Source organism: Mesoplodon mirus (assembly GCF_964341445.2).
Source record: "Mesoplodon mirus genome assembly, chromosome: 12".
NCBI classification, from domain to species: domain Eukaryota; kingdom Metazoa; phylum Chordata; class Mammalia; order Artiodactyla; family Ziphiidae; genus Mesoplodon; species Mesoplodon mirus.
In genome coordinates, this window is record NC_138988.1 from 32,909,062 (window position 1) to 32,934,300 (window position 25,239).

At 41.3% G+C, this 25,239-nt stretch overlaps 1 protein-coding gene across 9 annotated transcripts in view; it reads left to right on the forward strand.

Moving 5' to 3' along the window:
- ERC2 (ELKS/RAB6-interacting/CAST family member 2) overlaps positions 1–25,239 on the forward strand; it is a 968,268-nt gene that overhangs the window by 124,974 nt on the left and 818,055 nt on the right. The window contains exon 1 of one of the 9 annotated variants that reach the window (XM_082637448.1): positions 10,236–10,322. The exons of the other annotated variants lie outside the window; for them this stretch is intronic. Coding sequence (XP_082493574.1) covers positions 10,275–10,322 — 48 coding nt within the window. The 5' untranslated portion in view covers positions 10,236–10,274. Of the gene's footprint in view, positions 1–10,235; positions 10,323–25,239 lie in introns of those variants that run through there. 9 annotated transcript variants of the gene reach the window in all.

Consider the following 25,239-nt stretch of genomic DNA (forward strand, 5'->3'; position numbering starts at 1 on the left):
TATCCCCATGTTGATTTTAGGGAAGAACTTTGCCCCTGCTTGGTCCATATCCCCACTTCTTGAACTGTCCCTGTGTCTGGTCAGGAGGCTGTGAATGACGGACAGCCTCACCTGAGTGGTGAGGAGGGAGCATGAGTTAGCCAAAGCAAAGGGGGACTGTTGCTAGAAGAGGGATAAGAACATTTGAGGGAATAATGAAACCATGGCTTCCATAGTCCACTGGATGGTTGCTCTTGAGATTAAATAAGCATTTACTGAGTGATTCCTCTGTGTTAGGCACTGTGTGATACCCTAGGGATTCAAAGACTAGTGATGAGATTACAAAGCAAGTTAAATGATTCTAAATTACAATGGGAGGGAGTGGGCTAAATGTAAGGAAAAGCCTCCTGGGAGTGACTGGAGTTATACTTTGGAATGTGTTTCATCTTATTCTTTAGAATTTTCTGTTTTGTTGTGCTTTAATGATTTGTCACTTCTCTGGGATGACCTGACTGTTATAGATAGCACAAACCAATTTCCTGGAAGGTGAACATAGATTTTAAAATTCATTCATTGAAAAAATTACGTTTTCTTCTTCTGATGAAAAAAATATATGTTCATTTGGGAAATATAAAGTATAAAGAAGAAAAAAAATAATTCTAGCAGCCAAAGATGGCATTTTCGTTTGTTAGTTAGCATTTTGGTATTTCCTTACGGTCTTTGATATGCATATATGTAAAGACAAAATAACTTATCTATTTTTTATTTTATTTATTTATTTATTTTTTGCGGTACACGGGCCTCTCACTGCTGTGGCCTCTCCTGCCGCGGAGCACAGGCTCCGGACGCGCAGGCTCAGCGGCCATGGCTCATGGGCCCAGCCGCTCCGCGGCATGTGGGATCCTCCCGGACCGGGGCACGAACGCGCGTCCCCTGCATTGGCAGGTGGACTCTCAACCACTGCGCCACCAGGGAAGCCCTAATTTTTATTTTTTAGAAAAATTGGTTTAATAGTGTTACAGTTTTGAGTCTTGCTTTTTTATTTAATGTTTTATTGTGAGCATTTACCCATGCCATTAAACATATGTGAGAGATGGGATTTTTATTATTCTCTACTTCATAATCCACCAAATGGCTGAAGCACAACTTATTTAACCATTTCTCCAGTATCCCACATTGAAGTTGTTTGCTAAATTTTGTCAACGTGAGAAACTCAAAGAATGTTCTGCAACCTAAATCCTTGTCTGGTTTTCAGATGATTTCCTTGGGTTGCATTCCTAGTAATGGACTCAGGAGATCAAAGAGAAGGCACACATTTAAGTCTCTGGATCCAGATGGCCACTCTGCCCTTTGAGGGGGTGTTTCAGTTTACATTCTTACCAGCTGTAGATGAGAGAGAGCATAAGAATTTAATGGACCATCTCTGACAATTAGGTCATGGGTCCAGTCAACTGATTTTATCCTATCTGTGAGGGGCTACTATGTGTGAACCAAGTGTGACCATGTGTTGGATACTGGAAAAGGCTCTGGCAGCATGAACTGAAAACTTTACCTTTTCAGTGAGAAATGAACACATGACTTCCTCCAAAGGATTCATCTCTTGCTTCAAAAATGCCATACCCTTACTGTTGAGGCCAAGTAAATGGAAAATGTAGTGTCCATGTTGGGAATTAAAATTTTTTTTTTCCTCTTCTTCCTTTTTCTTCTTTCTCTCTTTCTCTGACTCACCCTGTCTCTCTAAATAAAAGAGCCTCTCTGATTATCCTCTTGGATATGATTCCTAGGAGTGCAATTATGGGATCAAAGGGTGTCTTAGTTCAGGCTACTGTAACAGAATACCATAGACTCGGTGACTTATAAACAACAGAAATTTATTTATCACAGTTCTGGAGGCTGGAAGTCTGAGATCAGAGTGCCAGTATGGACAAGTTCTAGTGAGTGCCCTCTTCCAGGTTGTAGATGGCCATTTTCTTGTTTCTTGCCTCACATGGCAGAGAGAGAGAGAGCAGGAGAGCTCTCTGGGGTCTTGTTTATAAGGGTACTAATCCCATTCATGAGTGCTCCACCCTCCTCATGACCTAATCATTTTGAAGGTTAGATTTCAACATATGAGTTTTGGGGAGACACAAACATTCAGTCCATAACAAAGGGATATAACAGTTTCCATTGTTGTTACCAAACAAAGTAGGAAAATCTGGTGAGAAGAGCCCTGAGGCAAAAGATATAGTCCTCAATAAACTGGAAATATTAAGAACCTAAACAGATTCTTTCATTCAGCAAATATTTACTGAGCAACTACTCTGTGGCTGGTGTGTGTTACCACGTGAAACTAATTGGCTCAGGAAGGGCTTTGACACTGAGACACTGAGTATTGAGTTGCACTCATGTGTTTGATAGAATGATTCCTGACGTGAATTTCTGGATGAGGTGGAAGGAACGCTGGTCTTGGAACTGGACGGATCTGGGTAGAAATCCTGGCTCTGCTGGGTGCTGTTGGACGTGTTACTTTACCTCTCTAAGCCTTAGTTTTCTCATTGGAAAATCTAGTCAACTCACAGGGCTGTTAGGAGTAAACACAATGATCTAAGTCACTAGTACCCTGTTGGCACCAGCAGGTGTTCAATAACTAGTAGCTGCTATTATTTTTGTCATGGTTATTATCCTTATGGTGATGACTCAGGGATAAGATGAGTTTGTATGCTTTGACAATAGTTTACAATGCCTCCGTAAGCACCTTTCCTCTCAGAGCAAAAGCAACTCTGTGCATGTGTATGTGTGTGTATGTGTGTGTGTGTAATATAGGAAGTCTCTCCCCTGGAGTCAGTCCCCAGAGCCTATTTCAGAAGGGTTCTTGTAAGCGGCTGTTAGATTCCCGTCTTCCCTGCTCTGCTTTCTGAACCCTGAAAGCTCAGAATGGAGGCAATGGGAATGGTCTCACCAGTAAACCTTCAGCATGAATTAGGTCTTACATAATCTGGGTTTGTGGGTACAGTGAGTACCCTTTTTTGGCTGTGAGTGGAGTGCTTGGCCCCGAAAATCTAGATGTGAGGTTTCATCATCTTTACTCTCTTAGCTTTTGGGGTCCAGAAGGCAAATGTTGGTGATGGGGAGAGTGAGAAACTGATGTGCCTCAAAGCCACATGCCTACAAATCATTGCCTGGGCTGGGCTGGGCTGGGCTGGGTGCAGCTACTTAAGTGTGATTGATTCCACATGGGCCTACCAGCCTTCACTTCCCATGTTTAGGTGCTTGGTGCTCTTGTACTTTCCCCCCCCATCACATCAAATACTGATTTAAAATAGTGCTTGAACATCTTAGTATGTACAAGTGTGTATGATGAGGCCACCCAAAGTGGCTGTTCTCTTGCTCTCTGTACATCCCCTGCTCGACCAGTGCCTATTTCACCTACACCCTACTCACATGACTGACCTTCCTACATACTTACCCCCACCCCAGCTGGTGATTGTTCTAACCGTTAAATCAAAATACCTGCGCCTTGATAGCTTATCAAAGAGGCGCATGAGCGGTGTGCTCCTCTGCTGGTTTCCCTGGCAACCAATGAGCCAACCTGACGTCACTTCCCCCTATAAGTAGTAACCTCCCCTTTCGCCGGGAGTGAAGGCTGCCGCTGTGTCCTGCCGCGCAGGGTGGGTTGTCGCTTCAGGACCTTGCTTCACACGGTAAGCTCCCCCTATCCATTAAACCACTGATGTCTCTGCCACCTAACTCTAGGCTCTTTCTTCGGTCTTGAAGCTGGGCACGTATAGGCCTTGTAGGCCTGTGGGGTGCAAGTCAACAAAGCTTCAGAGTCTTCTGCATGGTAGAAACTTGGTTCCAGAAGCTCCTGAGAACTGTTATTTTGTTGGAGTATCATTCCTGTGTTCACAAAACAATTATTCTGACACTTGTTAAAATGGTAAGGAAGATTTTATTCAAGATTACTGCAATAGGGGTATTGCACTAGAGGAGAGAGATGGGGCTTAACTTGGAGTACAGCAAAGACAGCTGGAGGTTATAGCCAATGAGCAGAGTGAGGGGGTGAGTGGGTGGAAAATTACTAAGGGGAGACATCAAGGGTAGGAGAATTCTTGCTAAAGGCAGGCCAGGGACTTAGACCTCAAAGGAGGAGGATGAGGAACATCACCAGATACCTAGGGTGGGGGATTCTCTTTAAACTGACTTAACAGGTTCTTGTTAAGACTGGGTTTTGCAGGCCTGGCAAGGACAGGACAGAGGCCAAGTTGAGGTCTAGTTGATGAGAGTGCTCAGAGGAGCCTAATCAAAGTTTAATCAAGGAGGGAGTCTTTGCCACCTGCCATGTTTAGAATGAAGCACACGTGGTTAAGGGCTCGCCTTTTAATTACCCCTGCTTGATGTGTGACCTTGGGCCTTTATGATCCTGAGACTTTTACTGGAAAATGGGCCAAGCAGTAAAATATCTCCCTCATAAGGAATACAGTGAGCATCAAATGAGATAATGCTTGGGAAGAACTTGTCACAGTGTCCGTCCTAAAGTAAAGGCTCGATAAATGGTATTAGTATTATAAGTTGGGGACTGTAATTAAGTTTTTTGTTTTTTTTTTTGTGGTACGCGGGCCTCTCACCGTTGTGGCCTCTCCCATTGCGGAGCACAGGCTCCGGACGCGCAGGCTCAGCGGCCATGGCTCACGGGCCCAGCCGCTCCGCGGCATGTGGGATCTTCCTGGACCGGGGCACAAACCCGCGTCCCCTGCATCGGCAGGCGGACTCCCAACCACTGCGCCACCAGGGAAGCCCTGTAATTAAGTTTTGATCCAGTAATTTAGTGAACACTTTCTAATCTATAAATTATATAGGAGAATACGTGGTTTAGTGAAAACTGCTCTGGACTGAAAGGGTTTAAATACCTGGATTTAAAGTCTGGCCACGCCAATGTTTAGCATCCTCCCAGAGCTTAAGTTTCTTATCTGCAAAATGGGACAATATCCTTTTCCTTGACTGTCCTGCAGGATGGCAATAAATGAGAAAATATATGTGAAAGCACTTGGACAACTAGAAATTTGTCTAAAGTTGTTCTTTAATAGTCCTATGATTAGGTTTCTGACTGCTAGTGAGCCTGTGCCCCTGGACTGTGACCTTCACTAGGGCTTCTCAGTTTCATTTTGTTTTTTCTCTCTCAGGAGAGACAGGAAGGCTAGAGAAAGTTGGAGTTGGCTATTTCCCTTCCCTCAGTTAGGTTCTGGTAAAATATTGATAGTTTACTTTGAGGGCAGACCTTGTTAAGTAGAACAGAATGCTCTGGGAATACATAATGACTGCCTTTCCCCAGCCTCCTTGGAGGAAGAACCAAAGGACTTTTCTCCTGGCTTTATTGTGAAAGCCTGATAGGGCTCCTTGGGGTAAAACTCACAAAAGTATGGGGGCTGGCCAAGACTGGGCCCCCACTGGAGTTTTTATAACATTGTTTATTCAAAAATTAATAAATAAAAGAGTAATATTTTTCTTACTTTGTTCCTATCAGCTTATAGATTGGAGATAGGAAGATGGTTAGCAACCATTTAAGGAATTTATTTAGAATAATGATAATGGCTGGCAGCCAAAGTATAACTGTCCTGTGGTTACAACCAGATGCTTCTAACACAAGTGTGTGCTTGAAAGGAAAAGGGAGTGGATGAAAAGAATATGCTACCTATCTTTGGCTCTTTTGGAGGAAACCAGGTAGTAAAGTGGATATTTTACAAAACAGAAAACTGAGTTGTATCCACTTCAGGTTATGGTGGATCTTCAAAATCTACTGAAAGCTAGCAAGTCATAGAAGTCATTGGCTTACTTTAAATATCAGAGAATTATTTAATCAGTCATTGCTTTGGAAGATCCTTTAAACTATTTTTAAAAAGTCCTATTGTGCCGAATGATTTTCATTGTTGGACATTTTGTATAACTGGATTTGTTTCTGATTTATGTTCTAAATAAAGTTAGGGTAAAAGAGTAAAAAATAAATCCTTAGCCTTCTCTCAAAATAGAATTTATACTTTAGTCTGTTCATAACAAAATCTTTTAAATATCAGAAGTCTACTTCCCATGTTATAATTTGTAAAAAATATTTTGCTTTTGATTATTTTCAGGATCCATAAATGTCTTTTTATTGGAAAATAAAAGAAGGTGACCAAGGGGGAGCTAGGGGAAGGCACGTTGGGAAGATACAGGGAAATATCTGAGCTTTGATGTCGATGGATTTGTCTATTGCTCTGCTCTTCCACCATTTTTTTTTTTTTTTTTTGCTGTACGCGGGCCTCTCACTGCTGTGGCCTCTCCCGTTGCGGAGCACAGGCTCCGGACACACAGGCTCCGCGGCCATGGCTCGCGGGCCCAGCCGCTCCGCGGCATGTGGGATCTTCCGGGATCGGGGCACGAACCCGTGTCCCCTGCATCGGCAGGCGGACTCTCAACCACTGCGCCACCAGGGAAGCCCTCTTCCACCATTTTTATTTGAATTACTTTTAGGATGCTGGTGGCTGGAGCTGCATCCTTCAAGAAGCTAGCTCTCAGAGGAGACGTTCCTGTACTTTTCCAAACACCAAATCTGGGCTTCTTTCTCTCTCTTCTCACAAAGTCTACTGCTCTTTTTCAAATTCAGTGTCAGATGGTGATGAAGAGTTCAGCTTCTGAGATCAGACTCATTGGGTTCCAGTCAGGCTCTTACTCTTCAGTGTGTGACCTTAGGTGTGTATAACCCTGTGTGATCACTTGACTTCTCTCTACCCCAGTTTCCTTGTCTGTAAAACATGACTAATAATACTACCTCCCTCTTAGAGCAGCTGGGAGGATTAAATGAGAGAATCCATGTACGGAGCTATTGTAAGGGGTTGGTAAATGTTACTTCATGCTATTATTATTTACCCTTCTGCTTTGCCTCTTTTTTCTTATTCTCTTCGTTTCTTCTTTGCCTTTGCAAAGGCTATTCTGAAAATCCCCATTTGTACCTTCTCTTTCTCTAATATGGTTGTGGTATATACTACTCATTTCATTATACACACAAACACACACATATACATACACACATGCACATATACATATGTTTCTTTACTGTGTACCTATAGTGTGTCAGGCGCTCTGGGAGATACTGAGGATGAGATTCCTGATTTTGTGGAGTTTGCATCTAGTGACAAAAATACGGAAAATGAATCAGTTATAGAAGTGAAAGAAAGACCAAGGTGCTGTGGGGTTGTGCAGCCAGGGCACAACCCCAGCCTGTGAGGTCATGGAAGCCTCTGTGAGGAGGGAACAGTCAAGCTGAGACTGGAAGCATGAGGACCTTCTCCTTGGAGCCCTTTCTGGTCATATATATTTTTTACACTCCTGATTGAGGTTACTGTAGCACTTTATTTCTGCCTCACGTATAACATGTACAAATTCTTATCTTATCACATAAATATGTGGATCAGTCTCGCTCCCACTGAGTTACCTTGAAGAGGACATTACTCATCTTTGTATGGTCATAGCTTCCTGTAGAACACTGTTGATATTGGCCATCAGTTAGTGTTTTCTGAACTAAACCACATTGTGCTTTGAGGAGGGTAGACCTACAAAGGAATTCTCCTTACTCATGTTTGGCTTATTTGGGCCTGAGGGGTTCCTCCTTGCCTTGTTATAACTCAGTTTCATCATACCCAGACTGGAAGGAATGAATTAGGCTCCTTCTGGTTAGTGTTTCTTTGATTCTCTTGAGGGAATTTGGTGTCGCTTGAGACGGCAGCACGGATGTGTATTTATAGAGTAGTGAGATGTAAATAGGGGTCCGTTATCTTTCAGTGGTCTTCTAAGGGGATATTTTGACTGGGGCTGAGTTGAATTGGTCAGCAGGCAGAGTTAGGCAGCAGCACTCCCTTTGTATGCTCCCAGGCTGCCCAGGTGTCATGGAACATTTGTGGGGAAAGAACTTGAGCTCTTAACATAAGTGGAATCTAGACCTATGCAGCCCTGGTTTGGGGGACTGAGGTTCACCAAAAGAAAGCCAGATCGCAGAAACAGATCATGGGACCCTCGAGAAAAGAACTCATGAGTGAGGAGAGTTCTCAGAGAACAAAGGAGTCAAGGAGAAGTGAAGCAGGTGCCTCACCCTGGCCTGACACAGCCTCTGTGCTGCTGCTTCCTGAGAACGAGAGGGCTGTGGCATAAACAAAGAAAGATGAGTCACTAGAGGCCCACAAGCTTTGCTTAGGGAACCTACTGAACAGCCTGGCTATGCACAGCCACAGGAGCTCTCCTTCTGGCCAGAAATAACGAAGAGCAGCAGAAGTAGGTGACCTTGAAGGTCAGGAGTGGTGGAGGGAGAAAAATCTGAAATCTGGAACTCTCCTAGCTCTCTCTTACATGTCCAGGATTAGTAAGCAATTCAGTGTGGTTCCAGAGAGGGTCCTCTTGGATAAGAATGCCATTTCTCATCCTATAGTTTAGCCTGGCCAGTTTATTACACTGTGGTTGATTGGGTAAGTTGAGATTGTTCGAGCTACCTCAAGAGAAAGAAACCAGAGGTTCACTGGAGCTGAAACTGAAGCACTGCTGGTATCTAAGTTGGCTCTTCCTTTGGGCATTTCTATGGCTTTCCTGCCCTATTCTGCCCTCTTTACTAACTACCTTCCACAGCCTTCTCCATGTTTATTTTGCTTCCTCAGAACTTGGGCTTCCCTGCGACTTCGGTTTGTCAAAGCCCCATATCCTCCTGAGGAAATCTTTGCAACTTTGCTTCCTCTGTTGACTGCCTCAGGCTCTCAGTTTCCAATTCCATTTTTCTGAGAGACGTATGATGGCCCAGTCAGGCCATGGGTGAGAGGCCTATTCCTTGGTCCATTTAGCCACTGGATTGGTTGCGGGGGGGCAGGAGCAGGGCCAACTGACATGGAGCTTGGCTGTGGATGGACCGAGTTGCTCGGAGTAGGCTGTGACCAGAGCAAGTCATGATGAACATCTCTAGCTCATAATCCACTCATTCATTCATTCTGTTTCTTACCTGGGAACGTAGCATTGGGGTTAAGAACTTGGGTCGCAAAGTCAGACTTAAATCTCAGCTGTGACTTTCCTCATCTGTAAAAAGGGGATGGTAATCACACTCACTTCATAAAGTTGTTTTGAAGATGTGAGAAAATGCATATAAAGAGCTTAGCATAAGGCTCAATGCAGAGTAAGCACTTTTTAAGTGTTAGTTATTCTTTTTACACATAGTCCATAAGTGAGCAAGACAAGTATAGCATCTGTCTTTATAGAGCTTGTAATTTAATTTTCATGAGCCACACACAGAACTATTGACAATACATTTATAATGTATGGAGGACATCATATATTTAATAAATTAATTTATGGAACAAATATTTATCGACCATCTACTAGGTGTGTGGCACTGTTTCTGGCACTGAATGTACAGTTTTTAACAAATAGTCAAATCCCTACCCTCACGGAGCTCCTGTCTAGTTAGAAGATAGACACACTAGTTAAAGATAGATAGATGGTGGTAATGTCTAGTGATGCTATGTGGTATGAGGGGAAAGAGTAGGGTAAGGGAATAGAGAATGCCAGGGCGAATGTGAGGGGCCTGATTTAGATGGAGTAGTCATGATGACCTCCCTGAGGAAACGACGCTTGAGTGGGGAACTAAATAAAGTGAGGGAGGGACTCATTCAGCCATCTGGTGGAAGAGCATTCCAGGCAGAGGGAAGGGTGAGAGAAACAGCTTTGAGGCAGGAGTGTGCCTGGCATGCTCGAGGAACAGCAAGGAGGCTGGGGTAGCTGTAGTCTATTCAGTGAAGGTGAGCGTGGTGGGAAATGAGGTCTCAGAGGTAGCCAGGGGCCCGGGGTGATTTTTAATTTTTAACTTTCCAACAGGCTCTTGTGTCTAAGGCTCATCTGGGCTTTTCAGATTGGCATGAACTCCTGGCTTGTCATTTTCCTCTGTGGCCAAGGGCAGCAGACAGATGCTCATTTTGAAGCAGCCTGACTTGGAGATGCACAAAAGCTCATTAGAGTTTTGAACTATCTTGTGGACTGTTGGCTCCTGAGGCTGCAGCTGGTATTTCTCCCCACCAGGGTAGGGTGAGTCATGGTGGGGGGGAGGGTCTTGATAAATGTAAAGCCAGCTTCCTCTGTCATCACTACCACAAAGCTGCTTCCTTAGTCATCCTTTAATCTCTGCGTTCTGACCTCTTTCTCAAGGATTAAAATAGCCCAGCATGCTGCATCCAGTGTAGTTATTGTTGAGGGACAGGAAGCGTGCTAAGTGACTCACCACAAGTAAGATGTGAACTGTTCAGCTGTGTCTGGGGATGGCTGCTGCTGAGGATAGGAGGCCCACAGACTACCCTGACATAGGGGTAAGAGCAGGGCTATCTTCAATGTTCCATGATAACAAGAGGAAGAAGCGGGTATTTCCATCAGCAGACTCTTGGGAGTGTTTTACAGTAGATTTGACATTTGAGCTGTGATATTTCCCCATTCTCTGATTCAGAACGTGTTTCCAGAATGGTTTTAATTTCCTGCAAGAAGGCTATGACTCTTGCTGTAGTTGGGGCTGGCTGCCCTTAGGTATTGGTTATGCCAGTGGGAGGCAGGGATGGGCCATTTACTGGACGTTTATTGCTCATTTTTCTGTATATACAACATTGTTTTAGGCGTCTTTTATATCAGTTATCTATTGCACTGTAATAAATCAGCCCCAAACTTGGAGACTTAAAATAATACTTTTATTTGCTTATGGTTCTGAGGATCATTAATTTTGGCCTGACTTGGCTGGGCTCAGCTCGGTGGTTCTTCTGCTGATCTCTTCGAGGGTCATTCATGAGGCTGCAGTCATCTGGTGATTCGACAGGGCTGTTTGGTTTAAGATGGCCTCTGTCACATGTTTGGTGGTTGGTGCTGCCTTTTGGTTGGGTCTTTCTTTTTTTTTTTTTAAATTAATTAATTAATTAATTTTTGGCTGTGTTGGGTCTTCGTTGCTGCATGTGGGCTTTCTCTAGTTGCAGCAAGCAGGGGCTACTCTTTGTTGAGGGCTTTTCATTGCAGTGGCTTCTCTTGTTGTGGAGCATGGGCTCTAGGCACACGGGCTTCATAGTTGTGGCTCACGGACTCTAGAGTGCAGGTTCTGTAGTTGTGGCGCATGGGCTTAGTTGCTCCGCGGCATGTGGGATCTTCCTGGGCCAGGGCTTGAACCCATGTCCTCTGCATTGTCAGGTGGATTCTTAACCACTGTGCCACCAGGGAAGCCCCTGCTTGGGTCTTTCTTCTCATGGTCTCGTAGTCTTAAAGAGGGTATCTTGGGCTTAATATCAAGAGGGCAAAAGTCTGAGCTCCAAGTATGGTTTCCTCTATCCTTTTGGGTGGTTCTTTCCCTGGCCTCACACAGTTTATTCACACACATTTGATGGTTAATAGCTGAATACTCAAGGGGGACCCTCTGCAGCTCTCTGCCCTGTGAACTTTAGTTGCCTTGATTTTTTCAGACTCCTCCCAAACTAGGGAGACTATAGGTCTTTGCCTGGGATTCTCCTCCTTGTGCTGCAGCCTGGACATTGTCTTCAGGCAATAGGCTGGGGCAGTTATAGTGCTCACCTCATTTGATTCCCATCTTTCAGGGATTACTATTCTTTTTTAACATATTTTTAAAAATAAATTTATTTATTTTATTTATTTATTTTTGGCCTCGTTGGGTCTTCATTGCTGTGCGTGGGCTTTCTTCAGTTGCAGCAAGCAGAGGCTACTCTTCATTGTGGTATGTGGGCTTCTCATCGTGGTGGCTTCTCTTGCAGAGCGCAGGCTCTAGGAGCTTGGGCTTCAGTAGTTGTGGCATGTGGGTTCAGTAGTTGTGGCTTGCGGGCCCTAGCATGCAGGCTCAGTTGTGGCACATGGCTTAGTTGCTCCACGGCACGTGGGATCTTCCCAGACCAGGGATCGAACCTGTGTCCCTTGCATTGGCAGGCGGATTCTTAACCACTGTGCTACCAGGGAAGTCAGGGATTACTATTCTTGAAACCATTGTTTTATATGTTGTCTAGTTTATTAGTTGTTTCAGGCGAGAAAATTATTCTGTCTCTGTAACTCCTTCTTGGCTGGAAGCTGAAGCCTCAAGAGGATGAAAGTGAAGTGGCAAGTTGTCTTGAGGCCTTGGCTTGGAACTCACAGACATCACCTCTGAATTCTGTTAATCAAAAGACACCCAGTGGGTGGAGAAATAGATTGGACTTCTTGATGGGAGTGGAAGCAAAGTTACATTACAAAAGTACATGAGGATAGGGATGGGAAGAGTGATTGAAGTCCTGTTTGCAAACACTACCTGACTGTGTGTGGGCAGGTAGGATTAGTAAGATGACAGCTTATCATTTGCCAGGCTGCTGCTATGAACCAGGCCCTGTTTGAAGCACTTTACACACAGCTTATCCTAATAACATTGTGAAGTGTTGTGAACTTTGTAACATGGTTCATATGTGGAACTAGTGTAACATTGTAAAGCTCATCCTACAGGGGAGGAAACTGCCACTCCCCCAGGTTAAGGGATTTGCCTGAGGTTTTGTGGCTTCCATGCCTGTGTGATTTCATGCCTATGTTCTGAATCCATCCTTTTACTTTCAACTTTTCTGTGTTTTTAAGTTTTAGGCGTATTGCTTATAAACAGATATAGCAGCATTAAAAAATGCCAAAAGATGATTTCTGTCCTTTTAGGTGGTAAGTTTATTCCATTTACCTTTATTGTAATTACTGATATATTTGGATTTATTTCCACTATTTTATTTTTTATTTATTTTTTATTTTAATTTTTTTTTGCGGTACGCGGGCCTCTCACTGCTGTGGCCTCTCCCGTTGCGGAGCACAGGCTCCGGACGCGCAGGCTCAGTGGCCATGGCTCATGGGCCCAGCCGCTCCGCGGCATGTGGGAGTGGGGCATGAACCCGCGTCCCCTGCATCGGCAGGCAGACTCTCAACCACTGCGCCACCAGGGAAGCCCTCCACTGTTTTATTTTGTGCTTCCTATTTGCTCTCCCTTTTCTAGGTCAATTTTGTCTTTTTTTTGATTGTTTGCATTTTCTTTATTCTCCTTTCCTACAGATTTGGAAGCTATATTCTCTATTCTTTTAACTATTACATTTGAATTTTAACATGTGCACTTGAATTCAAGTCTAAAGTTAACCTGTTTATCTTAGTTTTCTAAAAAAAAAAAAATCCATGAAGAATTTGGAATATTTTAACACCAACCATTTGCCTCCAGTCTTATATGTTTTTCTTTATATATCTCCCTGGGGATATGATAGTGTTGTATTGAATACTTTCCAGTCCCCTTTGAAATTAGGCATGGCCATGTGACTTGCTTTGGCCAATGAAGTATGAGAAACAGAAAGCTTCAAGAGCTAGTGTGTAGTTCACCATATGACCTGCAGCAGTTGTTGAAGAAAGTTTTGAGATGAGGTCCTTGGGGGGCTACAATGGGCAGAGTCCTCCTGCTAACCTCTGAAGGATATTTAGCATCAGTGAGAAATAAACATTTGCTGTTTTAAGCGATAGAGATTTTGGGTTTGTTACCACAGCATAATTTGATCACCTGATTGATAAACTCCTGATTCCGTCCAAGTTAGTTGTCATCATTATTATTGTTTTATATAATCAGTGCTTAGAATTACAACATTTACCATATTTATTTGATCACCTGTCCTTCATTTGTATCAATTCTTCCTTCTAGATTTTTCTTTTTGCTTGAAGTACATATTCTAGAAGTTCCTTAACGTTCTTCGTGGTGTGCTGGTAAATGTTTAACAGCTGGTTCCCTGAGGGCAAAAGAGCCTGATTTTTAGTGTTTGCTGTTTTCCATGGTGTAAATACTCCCACCATGGCTGATTTCAAGTAACCAACATATTGTCAACTGACTCTCAAGAGTCCAGAAAATTTGGCTCTTATGAGCTAGTATAACACACTGCTATTTCAGGTGGATTATGTTAGTGGTAAACTGTTTTTGTCTCAAGATAACTTTATTTTCTCTTCATTCTTGAATGGCAGGTTAACTGGGAGTAAAATTCTTTTTTTTTTTTTTTTTTTTGCGGTACGCGGGCCTCACTGTTGTGGCCTCTCCTGCCGCAGAGCACAGGCTCCGGACACGCAGGCCCAGCGGCCATGGCCCACAGGCCCAGCCGCTCCGCGGCACGCAGGATCCTCCCGGACCGGGGCACGAACCCGTGTCCCCTGCATTGGCAGGTGGACTCTCAACCACTGCGCCACCAGGGAAGCCCTGGGAGTAAAATTCTAAGGTTGAAAGTGTTCTCTTAGCAGTTTCAATCTTTTGTTATTGAAATAATATTGTTACTTCCTTGAAGTCTATTGTCATCTTGCATTATTCCTTTGCAGTTAATCTATGCCTTCTCTCTGGTTGCTTTTAAAACCTCCTCTTTATGCTTGATGTTCTGTAGTTTTGCTTTGCTATATTTGGGTGTGAGTTTAATTTTACTTATCTTGTTTGGATATATTTTGCTTCCCTCAACCTTTAATGAATTTTAGAAAATTTTTAGTCATTCTTTCTTTGAATATCATTTGATCTTTGAGATTCTGCATGATCTGGGTTGAAAGACTGTACTTCCAGAGCATTTATTTTTGCAGGTATCACTTTGGGATCATTTTTATATTTATTTCTCCACTTTAGGCACTGGAAAGTGAACCCCATATTCACATGAAGGTAGACCCTTGGAGAAACTAGTTTTATCTTGTCCTGAGTCCAGAATTCAGGCTGTCATCTACCATTTCACAGATCCAGTTTTATGGAGGGGGTCTCAGCTTTAACTTGCCCAGAGCCTGTTCTGGCACGCTTCTAAGGCTGTTAACCCAAGCTCACTCTCTCTGCCCCTGCTTTGAGCCCTTGACAGACAAACCCTCAGCTCCTTTCACTAATCTAATTTTTAATTTTCCTTTTTTTTTTTGGCTCCCAAGGATTTCTCTTACTTTCATGCATGGTCATCTATGCATGCAAAGAGGTATTTTTGTATTTTCATTTGATTTTGTCTTTTCTCTAGCTTTTCCTGGTGTTTATAGTTACCTGTCCTGTAACTTGGATTATTCCAATACCTTCCTCATTGGCTTCTCTGCCTCTAATCTTCCTTTCAGGCTATCTTCCAACTGTAAAATATCCACCCCTATGTCTCCCCCAAACTTTAGTATATGTGTCCCTTTTAAAGTAAAAATAAGAAAACGTTCTTATAGACCCTTAAGAATGTTTGTGACAACCGTGGGGAAAATAAGTCTTATTTTCTGAAGATATCTTTCAAATATCTTTACTCATATGTCACATTGGTGAGGAAGTATGACTGACTACTTGTCTATCCTGCATGAAATTAATACCCTCTTACCCTTTTCATGTTTTATTTATCGGTTAGGGTTAGGGTTATCAGCACTGTTTCCTGATATGCTATACTTCTATTTGTTTACTGATTGTCTCCCCTTTTTAGATTCTAAGTTCTATGAGGTCAGCTACTTGTCTCTTTTGCTCATTGTTATATCTCCGATGCCTGGTATTGTGCCTGGCACATAGTAGATGTTCAATAGATATATTTTGAATGAATGAATGAAACAAATTGTCAGCACAGATAAAAGTTGTGTCTTAATTTTAGATAATTTTATTTTTATTATCATTAAAATTAAAACAAAGAAATTTCAAATTTTTATGAAACTCATGGACCTCTGAGAATGCATTCATAAGCGTGGTTTGTAACATGCAGTATTAAACAGTGTTTACATCACTTTCTGAAGTTCACATCCTTTTCATGACATTTGAGTCCTTTATTGATGAGCACTGCCACCTTTGTAGCTACCTCCTGCCACTCTTGATGGTGTATTCTTTTCCTACCCAACATGCCATGGTTTTTCCACACTTCCAGACTTTAGTCATGTCCTTTACCCTGCCTGGAATACCTCCCCTTTTTGCCTCTGGAAAATTCTCCTTTGTTCTTAGTCCCCACTCAAAGTTCACATCTTCTGTGGAGTTTCTTGTGCTCAAACCAGATCGATGCCTCCTTCCACTGTGCTGCCTCAGCACTTTGTATATGCTCCCTTATGCTCACATCCCTTTCTGTTCTGATTATTGGTCTACACATTTGTCACTTCCTCTTGACTAAGAGCTTCTCAAGGCCAAGGACAACATCTCATGCTTTATCTGACCTTGTATCCTCAGTGCCTTAGCATAGTGCTTATCACACTTAATCAATGCTCAGTGAAAGTGAGTTGAGTGTTGCCTGGGAGTGGTTGTGGCAGAAATTAATGACCACAGACTCTCTGACTGGACTCAGATGAAGGAAGACAGATAGCGGATTTGATGGGAGATTGTGTTAGTATCCTTAAAAAAGCTTCTTTCAAAAAAAAAAAAGACTTCTTTCTGAGGAAGTAAATAAATGTTATCTTGCCTAGAGTTTATTGAATGAATTGCTAAATAACCTTTAAAGGTACTTTCTAGCAAAATGGTGTTTTTCACTATTCATAGTAATTGTAACATGAAGAGAGGTTGTTTATTGAATTCATAAACTGTACTAAGCTATATATGTAGCCATATATAGATATAAGTATATATATACATTTACATATATACATAAATATAAAATTATTCACAACTACAAGTGCATCATCCTCATTTTACAGTGGAAGAAACTGAGGGCAGATTATTTGCCAGAGATTAAACAGTATAGACATAAACAGTGGTAAATCCAGTTCTCGCTTGAGTCCAGGACTCGGGCACTTAACTGAAATCCAACTAGATTTCAGTAACTCCTCTAATAACAGAATTTTCCTTGCCCCTTTAAAAGGTGACTTAAAAGCTTCTTTAAAGGAATAAGTGAGGAGTCTCTTTGCAGACACTGTAAACTCATCCTATGTTTACTTTTTCCTCCTTTCTAAAACCATAAAGCCTGCAATTCTTTCCACTCTTATTTCCCTTTGGATTTTTAAACTAAAGAAACAAAACCTTTAAAGATACAGCAAAAATTTCCACTCATTTCATAGGCCCCCGTCTTCACTGGTTTTGTACAGCAGCCTTTTTCTACTCCACAGCTAAGGACTCAAATGATGGTGAGAGGGACAATCATGCATTTTAAATAATGTGCAGATGCATGGATTCAAGAGAGCCATTGGCCTCCCTGTAACTTGCTGAGGGCTCTGGTATGTTGAAATTTATGTAACCCAGAACTAATAGTTTATCTTATTAGGAAAAACGGCAGTAGGACTTGGAGTTACTAAGGTTTTACATTCGGACTTGCTTCAATTTAAATTCTTCCATTCAATAATGCTTTTGTTCAGGGCACCGGCAGTGTCTGCACTGTTAGACACACTTTCTTTATATCCCTGTTGGACTTGATAGGTTAGCTCTGTTCCAGACTCAAATTTGAAAGCCATTTTCCTCCCTTCCCAACTTTAAAAGCCTCAAATGAATTATAAAACAAAATAAACATCCAGGGATGAAAAAAGTACTTTGCAAGTCCTTGTTTAAAAATAATTTTTACTATCCTTTTGGAGAAACTTCTATTCTCTTTCACTGGTTTAAAGATTTGAGAAGGGCTTTTAAAGCATGTGAAATGTATCCATATGCTCATGAATGTGCTTACATGGGTTTCTGAGTTTTTGCTAAGGAAAACTTTTGTGATTAATAATATGTATAAAATTATCCAGATAAAATAAAAATAACCTCAAGTTGATATTATTCAGGATTGGTATTGAGGGATCTTATTTCTCAGCCATATAACATATTCTTCCAGTGATGGTATCTGTAAAAGAACCCTTCCTTCTTTCTGGTTTTTGCTTGGCTTTCTCAATGATAAGATAACATGGATCTCCTGTGACTTATCATTATATTTTCCAGGTTCCTAAGTGGCCCCTTCATTCTTGACATTTGTCTCACATTTTTTGGGGGGGAAATTCCTCTAAACACTTTTTAAAGTCCTGAAGCTCTCAGGTGGAAGAATGCTAAATCTTTTCAAATTCTCTAAAGGTATTCTTTAAGAAGTCCTTTCAGAGAGAAGAGTTACTTCATCTTGGTTGGAATTAATCATCTGTTCCAACTCCTGAAGTCCTGGAGCCACTGGGGTATGGAGTGTGGTTATGGCAGCTGCACCATCGGTGGTATGTGGTGGAAGGGATGTGTCTGGGCCAAACATGTTTGACTCCAGTGTGGAAATCTGGCTCCTGGCAGCTGTTGCACATGCCCTGACACTAATTATATGGTAATGGGATCCTTCTGCAGTTTGGTGACCAAATAAGACTGGTGCATGGGGCTGTATGGGAAAGACCGGGACAAAACAATGTGCTGTGAGTTTGGTGTCTGGGCTTTACAGCTAGCAGTGCTGCCATCTCTGCTGTGACTTTGGGTGAGGAGTGGTTCCTCTCTTTGGGCCTCAGTTTATCCTCCTATAAAATGAAGCAAAAATAATTATTCTTCTGACCCCTTTCATCACTAATCTTCAGTGATTCTGTTGTTAAATATTTGCTTTTTTTTTTTTTTTTTTTTTTTTTTAAATTTTTTTTTTTAGCGGTACGCGGGCCTCTCACTGTTGTGGCCTCTCCCGTTGTGGAGCACATGCTCCAGACGCGCAGGCTCAGCGGCCATGGCTCATGGGCCCAGCCGCTCTGCGGCATGTGGGATCTTCCTGGACCAGGGCACGAACCCGTGTCCCCTGCATCGGCAGGCGGACTCTCAACCACTGCGCCACCAGGGAAGCCCCCACCTGCTGTCATTTTTAACAGTTTTATTAAGAAATAACTCATATCATAAAAATTCACCCTTGAAAAGTGTACAGTCTGGTGATTTTTACCGTATTCACTTAAAACATTTTCATCACCTCCCCCCAAAATCCCATACCCTTTAGTAGTCTGTCTTTATTCCCCTCTCCCCCAGCAATGATCATTTTGATGTATTTTCTTCTAGTTTTTTTCTTGTCTCTTCATTTTACTTTCCTATGGTATGTTGGCCATATTTTTATTTATGGGATATGGTATATTCATTCTCTCTGTTATAATATAAAATGTGTATATGGGGCTTCCCTGGTGGCGCAGTGGTTGAGAGTCCGCCTGCCGATGCAGGGGACACGGGTTCGTGCCCCAGTCTGGGAGGATCCCACATGCCGTGGAACGGCTGGGCCCGTGAGCCATGGCCGCTGAGCCTGTGTGTCTGGAGTCTGTGCTCCGCAACGGGAGAGGCCACAGCAGTGAGACGCCCGCGTACCGCAAAAAAAAAAGTATGTATATAAAATATTAAACATCATAGGCATTGTGTGGATACAGTAGTAATCTTACCTTTACACCAGAGAAAGAAATGAAGATGTAGGCCTTTTAATAAAATGGAAAAACTTAGGGAGTTTAAGTGATTAGGCTACGTAGGACCCAGTATATTCACATTTTCCCTATATACTGTTCAAGTTATAGTTTGTAAAATAAGGTTCATCTCAGACTCCTCATGGTTTTCGCAGTCACTTAAAATTCCACCGAGAGCACAGTAGCATGGATATGCTACTTAAAAGTAAAAAATGAATAAAATAGCTGAATGTAAAGCCTAGTACTTGACATTTTAGATGAGTCTTTAAAGGTTCCCTCAGATTGACTTTTAAATAACAATAACAAAAATAATGGTATAGAATTAAAATTCAGATATTATATATCATTTAAAAATAAACAGCATATATAATAATGTATAATATACTATATAATATTTGTAACATTTTTATATAATAAAATAGATATTATGTATATAATAATAATAAGTATATTTATTTATATTTAACCTGGCAGGCTTTTTTTTTTAAACGTATAATACATATATTTGTTGTACCTATGAGGTGTGTTCTCTTTGGGAAGTATTTGAGACATAGGTTGTTCATTTTTTTGTTTTCCCACAAATACTGTGACCCTTTGAGCAGGAAGGTCTATATTTTACTAACATCTAGAACAAGCAGCTAACACGGCATCTAAGATGTAGTCAATAAATATGAAATAGATAAATGAACACATTTTTAAGGACTTGGAAAGGAAACTTAGTATATTGCTGGTCAGAGAGCACATAGTTCAATTAAGAATGAATGAATGACCCTCTTTGTCTTTTTTATCTAGTATTGTCTTGTATCAAGGGGCACTACTCATAGTTTACTCAGTTTTTATTAATCACACAAACTGACTTTCTAGTGTGCTCCTTAGGACTGTACTACAGTACGATTTTCATGATGTTTTCCTTCCCCACCTTTCAATTACCAGAAATTTCTTAAAGCAATAATAGAGCTGAAACTTCTTGAAGTCCAGAGAAGTACTTCTCAAACCTTTATGTGCCTACAGATTACCTGGTAGTCTTGTTAAAATGCAGATTCTGATTCTGCAGGTCTGAGTGAGACCTAAGATTCCACCTTTCTTTTTTTTTTTTTTTTTTTTTTTTTTTAGCAGTCATGTTGCTTTATTTCTTTTTCTTTTATTTTTTTTTATACAGCAGGTTCTTATTAGTCATCCATTTTATACACATCAGTGTATACGTGTCAATCCCAATCTCCTAATTCATCACACACACCCCCGCCCAGAGATTCCACCTTTCTTACAAGATCCCAGGTGATGCTGATATTGCTGGTCCAAGCGTCACATTTTGAGTAGCATGGAGGTCAGTTATCCCCCCTTCCCAGGGGTGGAGTGACTCAAGAAGCAGAGAGAAGCAGGAGAGTACTTTAGGAAGAATCTCTCCTCATGAAAAGTTGAATAACAAGGATTAGAGTTGGACTGAGCAAACCATGTGGTCAGAGTAGGGAAAAATTAGTAGTTCAATGCTTGCCACCCAGCTATTTACAATGATATTAATTTAGGTCCTCTTACTTTTTTTAGAAATACTTAGGTGGTAAGCAGTTTTGTTAAGTGAACATGTTGGGGGGTGAAGAGGAGGTGATGGGGAAGGAAATTGCAGTAAAGATTTTAAAATGTTATTTACACTGAAGATTTGCTAAGCAATTAAAATGAAAGAACTATCCTCTAACTGCATGTGGCTGTGACTATTAATAATTGGAAAAGTTCCAATTTTAACCATCATTTTTATGATTGCATGTTTGGGGTTGCTTCTCTAAACACATTTAAAAAATATCAGTATTTCTTAAATTTGTATCTTTTTTTTTTTTTTACCTGTAACAGGTTGAGCAGTGTCAACATCAGGGGATGCCACTGTGTTTTAGCTGCTTATATATTACTAGATAATAGTAGGGAAAGAACCCTGACCTTCAAAACAAATCGGTATTCCCTAGAGCCGCTTAAAGAGTTATTTATAGACAAGTTAATAGGAAATCAGTTCTATCCATATCTGAGTTGGTCTTAAAACAACTGTTTCCTGTTTTCCCTTATTTAAAAAATGCTAAAGTACTTAGCATTTTGTTTCCCACTGTTGCATGTATTTGATGGTCAAAAATTTATGTTTATTTGTTTCTTTTCAATGAGAGGAAGAAGGAGACACATTTTAATTCTGGACCACTGTCTCAACAGCAATGATAGCAGTGAACATTTATTGAGCACTCATTATGTGCCAGGCCCTGTGCTTCATGCTTTATGGGAACTTGTTCACTTTGATGAGCATCTCATGTTGTCTTTGTGCACATTCTGTAAGTTAGTTATGAGGATTATTTCCTGTTTATGGATGAATAATTTGATGCTCACAGTACTTAAATAATTTGTCCAAGGTGACATAGGCTGTCATAGGTAGCTACAGGATTCAAAACCCTGCTCATCACCACTGCTCTTGGAAGCCCAGACAAGGTTGGTGATTTTATCCAGATCATGTAATTGGTTAGTAGCAAAGCTGGAATTAGAACTTAAGTCCTTAACTCTCAGCTCAGTACAGTATTCCAGTACTGTGCCACCTTATAGTATTGGTCTGTAATGAAAACCAGAACTCCTTCTTGCTTACAAAAGCAACTGCCAAGAGGGCTTTCGCATGTATACTTAGTATTATGAATTTTGGCAAAATGTCACATATTATCAACCAAGGTGGATTCTGCAGTTATCACGGATAGTGCATCTGTGTGAAGATCTCAGGATACTGGTGCTTTGGTGCTTTAAAAAAATCTCACCTATCAATATTCTCTATTAGCTATGTGCCTATTCTACCCTAAAGGAGAAAGCCTAGACCATATGTTTACATAATAATTTTTAATACTTTTCTCAGCAGAGCAACTCTTGAACAGTCCACTGGGGCCACATGTTTTTAGCCAATGCCTGCTGTGTGTCTTTTCACACACATGACAAGCCCATGGAAGGTTTGAAGCCACGAGGAATGCTGCACATCCTGCACGCAGGATTATGGAAAAAGGAATCAGAGAACCTGCCCTTAATATTTGATTTGAGACAAGCTGGAAAATGATAAATAGGAAAATAAAGTCATAGGAGAAGTAGAGCAGGCCAAGTTGTCTGCAAAGAGATTCTCTTTTCTTTGAAAGAGTATGTTAAGCCCTTGCTTGAGAAGGAGTATGGATTTATTTTTAAAAAGTTCAAGACTTTTGGATATAAGCCAATTCATATTTTTATCAAGCTCAGAGATGGTTTTCATAGCAATGAAACCCTAAACTGCTTTGTAGTACAAAACTTTATCATTTTTTGTTTTTTCCCCATAGTGTGGAAAAGAGCTTAAGGTCACAAATTTTTTCAAATCTGCCAGGAACTCATATTTTCCATGTTTGGGGATAAGACACAGTAGATTCTAAACATCTGGCTAGTCCCTACTTAAATAATTGTGTGTTCCATGCACATCATACATATATAATTATATTTTCATTCTATTTACCTTTTTTGTGTTTTAGACATTCTGATATCTGGATTAGATTCTGACTCCAGTAGCTATTGGAAGTCAGTCTCCTAAATGTTGGCTAAAGCAAAGGATATTTCCCCCCCTTTTCCATATAAACTCAAGTATGGCTTGGTTTCTTATATTTTCATTGTTCTCCTTTTTTCAAAATTAAGTGACTATGGAAGCCTATAAGAGTTGTGTAAAATGAAGTTCTATAGTATTTTTAGCGCAGGAGAGACTTTAGAATTGGCTGGAGGAAATGTCTATTTTAGACCCTGGACCATGTTTGCTAACGATGTGTGATTGCAGTAGAATCCCTTAAGCCAGTTCAATTTATTCTCTTGTGAAGTGGACATAGTTCTGGCAGCTTTGGAGCAGTATTGTCAGATGAGTGGGCTGGTGGACGTGAGGAATTTTGAGTTTTGGGGGAGAGAACAGGACAGAGTAATCTGAGGCCAAGGATACTCTTCCTACTCTCCCCTCCCTCCGCAACTCTCCCCCCACCCCCAGGCTAACAACAGCAAAGCAAAGAATGGAAGCCGTTCTCCATCACATTGTTTCCCTGTGCTGACCTTTGGGTGAACAGTTTCCTTTCTGGTCTTCATCTTCCTATCCATATTTTACTCGCTATTTATTGGGTACCTATTATGTGCTAGAGTAGGGGGTATGATACAAATCTGGCCCAGAATCTGCCCTTGAGGTACTCACTTTCTCTCTCTTTCTTTCTTGGAGGTTTCCCTTGCTTTTTTGTGAGCACAGCAATGCTTTGAAAGGTATATTTGCCTTTATCTGACCATTGAGTACTAGGAGGTCCTATCAGAAAAATTAGCCTGCCATAACACCAGAAACAGAAGTCCTTATGACCTCCTTTATTGTCTGAGACTTGGAATCAATTGGATGGACTCATCTCTTAAGCTCCCATTCTGTTTAACTGTGTTTTAACAGAGCAATGATTGTAAACTTTTTTTCTTCTGTGGACTGGAGATGGGGTTAAACCTTTTCCAGGACAAAGTTCAAAGTATGTAATTAATTGTGGGGGGGAAAAGATGAAAAAGAACTGGTTAAAGGCCAGGTATCAGGATAAATATGATGCATTCTGTTCTCACTCCTAACAGAGTGACTGCAGAGAGGAGCCTGGATGCCTGTTGTCACAGCTGCTTTTGCTTTCTTCTGTCATGTCCTCAGTGGTCAGCTGTGGATAATGGAGTTTGCCTTTTCGGCTTTGATTGTTTGAGGACAACTGGAGAATGATCCCACAATCAATCAGGGTGGGGAGTAAAAAGCTTTCTGAATATTCATCCAACCAAAGACTCACTTTTGTGCTTGAAGGGAATTAGCTGTTTTGCCACCTGTTTCACCTGTGCCATAAGTGCCAAGTGGATAGAATTTTGATTGGGACCCAGGCATGAGGTTGGATCACCTGGTGATGTCCCCTTCCGATGCAGGTGGACATTGTAAGGGCTTCTCTCTCCTAATACGCAGTGGAATGGAAGCAACAGAAGGGGTGGTTGAGGCTTTGGGAAGTTGAGACCACAGTGATGACCAGGAGATTCCAAAGAGATGGCTCCTGGACACATCCTTGCAAGTTGTGGGTTTGTAGGTACCTGATGTAGGTAACAAACTGAAATGAATGCTCTTGATTATTGATCCAGTGAAGTTTAAGTGGCTACCTTAAAAGAAATGTGCTTTCGTCGTTGAGAAGTGGGAGACAATTCAATTCCAAGGAATTGAATAATCAAGGAAGCAGGGAGATTGAAACCTGTGCATCTTTAAAAAAATTTTTTAAAAATCTTTTGACCCTTAGAGAAAGTGCTTTGGCTTTGCCAGAGTTTTCACTTGTACTTGATCTTTTAGAGAGAATTTTTTAAAATTGAGCTTGTCTTCTAATAGCTACTCAGTAGCTATTACTAATTGCAGGGACTTAGAAAGGAGGTCTCAGTAAATTATCCTTGGAGTGTCCCATGCTGTTTAACTATTTGATGGGACCAGTAATGCAGAGGGGAAATGATTTAGGTTATCACTTATCCTAATGAGAGATAGGAAATGATCTAGGTTCTCTCTCATCCATATGAGACACCACTGCTATTTCCTAAGCTGTCAAAGTGGAGAGCTGCCCCTTTTGGGCTACTCTTAGGGTTATTAGAATACATACCAGGATGGAGTCCAAGATCCCAGAAAGATTCTGGCTTTAGCAGTGTGTTTGTGTGCTCTTGGACCTGTCATTTAACCTGTGTGGATCTGATTTTTCTCATTTGTAAAATCAAGTTAAGCTAATCTTTAAGGCCTCTGTGAGCTCTAAGAATTTTGATTCCATGCCATCAGCATGTCAGGTGGGTTTCATCTTTCAGAATGTGGGTTTTTGTGCTGTTGTCACAGCATACTCTAGCCTATCCTGATTGATATAATTGATTATTGTCTACCTAGTACTTTCTAGAGCTTTATATGTATTAACTCAATCCTTAAAATAACCTTATGCAGTAGGAATT